The sequence below is a fragment of the Mus pahari genome, chromosome 9, assembly GCF_900095145.1.
Source record: "Mus pahari chromosome 9, PAHARI_EIJ_v1.1, whole genome shotgun sequence".
NCBI lineage: Eukaryota > Metazoa > Chordata > Mammalia > Rodentia > Muridae > Mus > Mus pahari.
In genome coordinates, this window is record NC_034598.1 from 58,862,214 (window position 1) to 58,870,797 (window position 8,584).

Sequence of the window (8,584 nt, forward strand, 5' to 3'; positions counted from 1 at the left end):
TTTTTTTTTTTTTTTGGTTTTTCGAGACAGGGTTTCTCTGTATAGCCCTGGCTGTCCTGGAACTCACTCTGTAGACCAGGCTGGCCTCGAACTCAGCCTGCCTCTGCCTCCCAAGTGCTGGGATTAAAGGCATGCGTCACCATGCCCGGCTGGAAAAATATTCTTGATATGGCCTAATTAAATGGACTTGTAAATTCAATGCACCATTGCCAGCAATGCTTATGCTATTATTTATTACTTATTATTACTATTATTTACTACTTAGGCTATTGTTTATCGGGCTGTGCAGATTCTGCACACTAATACCGTATTAAACGTGGCATGCAAAGCTGTCCCTGATTCAGCGCTCTGTGGATCATCCCGATGGCTAGATTAAAAGATGACAGAGAGGGCAGCGAGGGGCTGAGGTATATTCACGTCTTGTCACACCTCCTTGATGATAGTGACTAAGGGTGACTTCACAAAAGAATTCAGAGTGACTCACTAAAGGATCAGTATCGGGAGAGCCTTGATGGAAAGGTTCAGTTATTCCAGGACTCACGGGGAAAGGCCAGCGGAAACTTAAATGTCAGAATAACAACGAAGGACTCAGCACGGTGATTACATAAGGTGGAGGGAGCCAATGATATGTTCGTAATGTTATAAGGGTGCTGGCAGCACTCGGTTTTATTTTTAAAATTTTACATTTGCTTATTTATGTATTTGTTGTCTTGGGGAGGTACCCAAGAGTTTGGAGGTGAGAGGATAATTGGCAGGAAGGAGTCAGGTCTCTCCTTCCACCCTGTGGGCTCCCAGGATGAACAGAGGTCATCAGGCTTGGTGCAGGCGCATTAACCTGCAGAGCCACGCAGGGGCTCCAACTAGGCTTCTGATTGGAGATGCTGCAAGAGGACATCCGGTTTTCCTGATCTTTTTGCCAGACTTACATAACATTCTATATGTAAAATTAGGGGTATTCTGGGCTTTTACGTCCTCAAATTGAGTGAACACGAACAGCTAGAATTCAAACCCTTAGTCCTGGCATAGAAAACGAGGTCCAGCCTCAAGCCCCTGAGGAGGTTGAGGTTTTGCATATGCTCGCCGCAAAGGTCTACCCACGCCGTGAGTGTTAACAAGAAGATATAGGACACAAACCTAGGTGCACCTGTTTTATATATTCGATCAAAGCGGCTTTGTTGTCATTCCAAAAGAGCGGCAGCTTCTCCTCGCGAGGATATTTACAGCACGACAGCTCCAGGGTGATTTCAAAGCACTGGGCCCAGATGTAGTTGTAATCTTGCATTCCCCCTGCAAAGCAAGCACATCTCATTTTTGTTAGGGACCAGTGGTGGAGGGGAGCCAAGTATCACGTGCCCGGGAGACATGCGAGTGAGCAAAAGAGGGAGAAAAAGAGGCATTGGCTGAATTAACACATCATGTGGGGCTTCACAACTCATCATGTGACCAGACAGACACGGGGGGGGGGTCCCATGAGGAGTGGAGCTGACTGAAACTCAGTTACGCACCAAAATTAAGTGAGAGATGGGAAAAGATTTCCCCCTCCCTTAAAATCCTACATTTCAAGAGCATTTTTCCTCTCTTAAATTGCATTCTAACTAGAATGGAGTAGGGCATGATTAGAGGGTAGAGGTTACACTTTATGTGGATACGGGCTATTTTTAAGAAGAGGTTCGCCGGGCAGTGGTGACGCACAAACAAAACAAAACAAAAAACAAAAACAAAACCAAGAAGAGGTTCGGAGGAGGACTGGAGACGGTGTAAATGGGGCACTCATGTTCTCAAAGACATTTTAAGTCAAAATTACTGCAAAAAGGAAAAATTAGTTTATTGCCTATACTGCGAAAAGGTAGTAGTGGGCTAAACGGGCTGCGCAAGACAGCAGAATAAGATTATTTTTAAAGTATTTCTGTAGGGCTGGAAAGGCGGATTCTGGTACTTTTCCAGAAAACTTTAGTTCAGTGCCCAGTAGCCGCATCGGGTGGCTCAAAATCACCTATAGCTCCAGCCCCAAGGGATTTGACCCCCTTCTTCTGGTCTTCTGCACACATGTGGCATAGACTCACACAAACATACACACATACACAAAAACAAAACGGAAAAAAACCCAGATCTTTAAAAATATTTCTGTAAACTCTAAAATTAACTAAAATCAGGGACACTGGTTTTAGAGGAATAATGACGTTTATATTTACTGAGATTTTAGGTTTTTTTTTTTTTTTTTTTTTTTTTTTTTTTTTTTTTTAAGACAGGGTTTCTCTGCAGCCCTGGCTGTCCTGGAACTCACTCTGTAGACCAGGCTGGCCTCGAACTCAGAAATCCGCCTGCCTCTGCCTCCCAAGCGCTGGGATTAAAGGCCTGCGCTACCACGCCCGGCGTTTTCTGTTTGTTTGTTTGTTTAAGATTCTTTCCTAAGATCTTTCTGCTACCTCATGGAATCTGGACAGCTGTTATCACCCCCTTTTGGGCAGCAGGTCCAGGGACTCTTGCCCATGGGTGGCAGAGAGCAGGGTGCAGCCTTTGTGGCTTTGGCCTTCTTTATGATAAGATGTCTCTGAGGCTCAGAAAAAGGCTGCTACTATGTCTAGGAAGGTTCAGACACAGGCACGTGCTCACACAGCTGTCACCGCTCCTGTGTGCTTCATAATTCTTTGACATTAGGAGACCCGAAATTCAAAGGGTTATAGTTACTGTGTATTTTACAAGGCATGAAATTTCATATGTGACATCTCTGGATTTATGCGTCTTAAATTTTCATGCCTGAAAAAATGTGTATTTAACAGAGAGGATTTTTTTCCTGGTGGTATGTTATATTTTATAAGAATGACATCTTAGATTTGATGAAATACAGTCCCCCCACTCCTCCTACTCTTCTCTTGCTGTACTATATGCTGAGCTCTAGCCAGAATCTCATCACACCAGTTCAGTGGTCCACCACCAAGCCACACCATCAGCCCTATAGTAACTCTGAAGGAAGTATATTACACCTTATTACTCTTAGTATCTCATCTGGTTTGAATGAGAAATGTCCTTCCATAGGATCATGTGTCTGGGCACTCAGTCCTCAGCTGCTCCTGGCAGAGGCAGGGCCACAGTGATAGGGCTAGCGGGTGGCATCTGTCCCTGGTCTCCCAGTGACCTCTGTTTCCCCTGCTTCTACCTATCATGCAAGTGTAAGTTAAATGATGCTCTGTCAGGCACTTTGTCCCAGCAAGCCTACCAGTAACCGGTACAGGACCCACCCCAGAGAATACATGTGTCCTCAGGTCCAACAGGCACTGGAGAAGTTTAAGTTAAACAAAATGCTCAAGGGATAGAGAGATGGCTCAGGGCGTCAGAGCACTCTCTGCAGTTTTGGTTCCTAGCACCCACAGCTCACAGCCCACTGTCACTCCAGCTCCGGGGCGCTGACTCCCTCTTCTGGCTGCTGTGGCACATGTGGTTTGCAGACATACGTGAAGGCAAAAACACTCAGATATATAAAATGAAAAAATAAAAATAAATAAAAATCCACAAGGAAAATGTCAAAATGTTAAGCAATCTATATAGGCCTAGATTCTAGTGCCAAAGGTTTTTTTCTTTCTTTCTTTTTTCCTTTTCTTTTTCTTCTGGGCTGGAGAGATGGCTCAGCAGTTAAGAGCACTGACTGCTCTTCCAGAGGTCCTGAGTTCAAATCCTATGCAACCACATGGTGGCTTACAACCATCTGGAATGGGATCTGATGCCCTCTTCCGGTGTGTCTGAGGACAGCGACAGGGTACTCACATACATTAAATAAATAAATACACATACATACATACATACATACATACATACATACATAATACATTCTCTCTCTCTCTCTCTCTCTCTCTCTCTCTCTCTCTCTTTTTCAAGACAGGGTTTCTCTGTGTAGCCCTGGCTGTCCTGGAACTCACTCTGTAGACTAGACTGGCCTTGAACTCAGAAATCTGCCTGCCTTGGCCTCCCCAGTGCTGGGATTAAATGGGATTAAAGGCGTGTGCCACCACTGCCTGGCTGTCTTCAGACATACCAGAAGAGGGTGTCAGATCTCATTACAGGTGGTTGTGAGCCACAATGTGGTTGCTGGGATTTGAACTCAATACCTTCTGAAGAGCAGTCAGTGCTCTTACCCACTGAGCCATCTTGCCAGCCCAAAAACAAATATTTTAAAAAAGATTTTTTTCTTTCTTTTCTTTTAACCCTATGGATTTTGAATTTCTCTCTGAATCCATTTTTGTGCACACGCACACTTGCAAATAACTTGTAGCAACTTTGGGAATTTCCACACATCTGGATTTCTGTCTTGGCAATTTACAGATGACCATGAAGGACAGTCGTGCCAGGGAACAGAAGGCCCTTTGTATCGATGAAGATGGAGGAGCAGGACTCTGCTAGAGACCTGAGGTGAGTGGGAACGGATCTGGAAGGGCAGAGTGAATTTTCTGGTGCCTCTGCGTCTAGCTGGGCTCCCCGCCTGAACACCATCAATTGTGGTCTATGCTTATTTACCTCATCTGCCAAATTGGCAGTGGGCCACCCAGACACAAAAGTACCAGTTTGTGCTAGATCACTAGACAGCCCATGCACCCAGAGTGACAGCTGGGGAAGGCGCCTGTGGAGGGGCCCATGTACAGAGATGCAGGCTGCAGCTTGCTGTCAGGGGCCAGGCCGATTGTCTCGGGGAAAGGCTGCTCACCTCTAGCACAAGGTCACACCGCTTGCCCTTTCTCTCTAAGTCCCTCCTCATGATTCTTAGTTCCTAGACACGTCCTGGTTTCTATATACCCCTGGGCTTCTGCTGACATTACTCGTTAGAGCGCGCTAAGGCTTGTGGTGCAGATCTGTCTGTAATCCCAGCTACTGGGGAGGCTATGGCGGGAGATTTGAAGGTTCAAAGCCAACCTGGGCAATTTAGTAAGCCCCTGTTTCAAAATAAAAGGAAAAAAGAGGGCCGGGGATAACCCAATGATAGAGCGCTTGCCTAGATCGTGGAAAGCCCTAGATTCAATCCCCAGTATGGCTACCGAGAGGAAATGATAGAATATATAGTTCAGTGCTCTACCACAATAGTCTTCCTTCTGAGTGACTTTTCTCCCTACACCATCAGCCCTCCCCTGCCTGGCCATCCTATTCAAGGGTGGGAAACCAGAGCCCCTTCCCTTGGTTGCCCGAAGAGCATTTCTTCACGATATCCAACTTCTCTTATAATTTGGAAGAAGACTGGCCACACCATCTCCACCACTGCCCGGTCCTAAATGCTGGGAGCTTCGAGGCAGCTGTCCTTGTAGGAGGGACTAAGTCCCACCTTCCTCTAAGATCTACACCGCTTGCTCCCTGCTGCGCACACCTGTGGCTTTTCTAAATCTTGCTTCCTACTCTAAGGGCACTGTAACCCAGTTCTTTATAAACATGCCACCTGAGGGCGAGGTCTGTGTCTTCCTTCTTGGCGAGGTCCTGGATGCAGTAAGCATATAGAATAAATGAATAAATAGGGGGTGAAGGAGGCCACGGACAGCGAGGAACATGCCCCCGCATCTTCCCTGCGCCTGTGATATTACGGGATGGAGACCTGACTGAGGAATACATTGTGCCTTGAAGGCCTTGTTGACGCTCTCTGGTGTTTTCCGTGAAGGCTACTGGAGCATAGTGTGAGAAAGAGGCGCTCACCTTGCAGTGGGTACCAGGAGTAGCCGTTGATAATTCCGTTGGGGAAGTTCCTCTTGTTTTTACACTGATCTCCTTTGGTCATGTTGGGATTCCGGGAAGCGTAGGTGTAGGCCAGGTGTTGGAAAACGTCGTCATCCGGGGTTAAGCTTCGGGACAACAGTGTCCCCGTAGCTGTGTTAGAAAGACAAAGGGACGCGTACAACACACGGCGGCAGACACAGTCGCGGCACACACAGACGGTAGTCAGGGCACACACAGACAGTCTTGTTTCCCACCTCTGGGAACATGTCCTCTATCTTCTTTCTACTTTGTAGTGATCAAGTGTTATTAGTAGTGGTATTAGTCACAAACTGATCAGTCTAGAAATGAAGGGAGCTCTTCACCGTGCTTGTCAATTTCTGGAGTTTGGCTGTTTTCCTTAGGTGGTGGCAGGGGTTAACAGGTACTCAGCCACACTTTCAGTTGTTGTTTTGTGTGTGGTTTTGTTTTGTTTTGTTTTGTTTTGTTTTGTTTTTGAGACAGAGTCTCTCTATGGAGTCCCCGCTGTCCCGGAACTCACTGTGTACACAGGCTGGTCTCGACCTAAGTGCTGGGTCCTTTGCATACACACACCTCATCCTACAGGGTCTAAAGCAGTGGTTTTCAACCTTCCTAAAGCTGCGACCCTTTAATACAGTTCCTCATGTGGGTGGCGACCCACAGCCATAAAATTATTTTCTTTGCTTCTTCGTAACTGTAATTTCGCTACTGCTATGAATCGTAATGTAAATATCTGATATGCAGATGGTCTTAGGGGACCCCTGTGAAAGGGTCATTTCCCCCCCAAAGGGGTGGCGGATTGAGAAGAGCTAGAAACAGTTAACACTGAACACATGATTCCCCCCTCTGCCCCGCAAAAGAAAAAGGTAAAGAGATAAACCGTCTGGTTTTATTTTCTTCTAGCCACATAACCTAAGTCTGTGGTACAATCTGCATCTGGCTGTAGGATTTCACAGATGGTGGCCAACCACATTGCCCATCCACTGGTTAAGAATTACAGGAAGAGCTGGTCATACACCTTAGGTTGCACAGTGAGTGCCTGCCTAGTGCGCAGAAAGCTTTGGGGTTGATTCCCAGTATTTCATAAGCCACCCAATGGTGCCTGTGAGGACCAGAAGTTCGAGATCACTCTAAGCTACACGGTCTGTTTCAGCCTCCCCCCCCCCCAGCACGTTCGAGATTCATTGTTATCCTCCCCCACCAAAAAAACCCCCCAAAACCAAAAAACCAAACAAACAAACCAATCACAGGAGAGATTGTGCAGGGGTGGGGAAATTAGGCTTTTTTAGGCCAGTGAGAGAAGTTAGGTGTGGACTGCAGAGTTCACAGGTGCAGCGCTTATCGCTCAGGCCAGCCAGAGTGGAGGTGTATGGGGATCACTTACCTTGCACGCCGTTATCAAAGGGGTAACTGGCCACCAGGGCACCCCCGTGGAGATTTGCAGAGAGGACAAATGTCTCTGTCTTCAGCCAGGCCATGATCGCCAGGGTCTCAGGCTGCTTTGTTACATTGTTATTTTCAAAGGCATCAGGGAAATTTCTGTTCAGATCATAATTATTGTAGTTTTCCCTTTAAAAGAAAAGGATTTTGCAGGGTTTATTGTGTAGCTGTGCGGGGGGGGGGGGGGAGGGGCTTGGTTTTGCTGTGCACAGTAGGGTTTATTGGTGTGTGTGTGTGTGTTGGGGGGGGAGGTTGGTCTTGCTGGGCACAGACCCGAGGCTTAGGTTCCAGGTGTTTCCCAGATGTGACTTCAAGTTCAGTGGATAATTGCTTTGGAGGCCTCTCAGGAATCATAGCTAAAGTCCCGTTCCCTACTGTGTGACTTGCTTTGTCGAGACATTAGCTACTGTGACATATGCAAAGGCTGGACAGTTGTTTGCATTCTGGGACTTTGTGTTCTTGGAACAGCGCCTTTTAGACTCTGAGGCACTGCTGGTAGCCACATGTGGGCTCCGTAGAACAACGAGGAATCCAGGTGACAGCCCACTGAGAGCCCAGACACATAGCCCCAGGCTGACTGTCTCAGACCAGAGATTGACACATACCCTGCCTGCTTTGCCCTTCTCAAACTTGCCATTTCAGACCCAACAGTTAATAAAAAGGCTCTGGTGACTATGCCTAGCAATGTTCCTTATGCAGTAGCCAAGGTCAGAAACTGGCTACCTTATACAGACAAGCTCAGAGCGCCGGCATGACCGTGCCTAACCATGCTAGAAAAGTTAAAGAGGAAAGGAATCCAGTGGTGAGATTTTACTTATTTTTGGCAAACGCCACAAATTTATAAACTGTGCAAATATATGTGTATATTAATCACTGGAGAAACTCTAAACTCCCTGAGGCAGTTTGAAACAAGACGCACCACTGGACCACACTGTAACAGCCAGACTTCTTAGGCTCTTGGATTAATCAACCGATTTGGGAGGGTCTGTGTAATATGCTAGGCTGGTGGTGGTTCTCAACCTATGCGTTCTCAACCTATGCTTTGGGGGGAGGGGAAGCTGAACCACCCTTCCTCAAGGGTCACATATCAGCTAGCCTGCATATCAGAGATTTACATTATAATTCATAACAGTAACAAAATCACAGTTATGAAGTAGCAACGAAAATAATTTATGGTTGGGCGTCAGCATACGTGAAGAACTGTGTTAAAGGGAGGCCGCATCAGCAAGGTTGAGAGCCACTCTGCAGGGCAATGGGGAACTAACAAAGATTAAAAAAAAAACAAAAAAAAAAACAAAAAAACAAAACCAAAATGATAAAGTACTCTAAATAGCTTGCAGTTTGGTGGAGAGAAAGACATTAAATAAGAAATTAGGCCAGGTGTGGTGGCGCACGCCTTTAATCCCAGCACTCGGGAGGCAGAGGCAGGCGGATTTCT

The 8,584-nt window shown here is 46.5% G+C and overlaps 1 protein-coding gene across 1 annotated transcript in view; it reads right to left on the reverse strand.

The window, feature by feature from the left end:
• Cpm (carboxypeptidase M) overlaps positions 1-8,584 on the reverse strand; it is a 58,934-nt gene that overhangs the window by 8,883 nt on the left and 41,467 nt on the right. The window contains exons 5-7 of the mRNA XM_021205378.1: positions 7,091-7,275; positions 5,668-5,838; positions 1,135-1,287 (exon numbers count right to left, since the gene is read on the reverse strand). Of these exons, the coding sequence (XP_021061037.1) occupies positions 1,135-1,287; positions 5,668-5,838; positions 7,091-7,275 (509 nt within the window). The remainder of the gene's footprint in view (positions 1-1,134; positions 1,288-5,667; positions 5,839-7,090; positions 7,276-8,584) is intronic.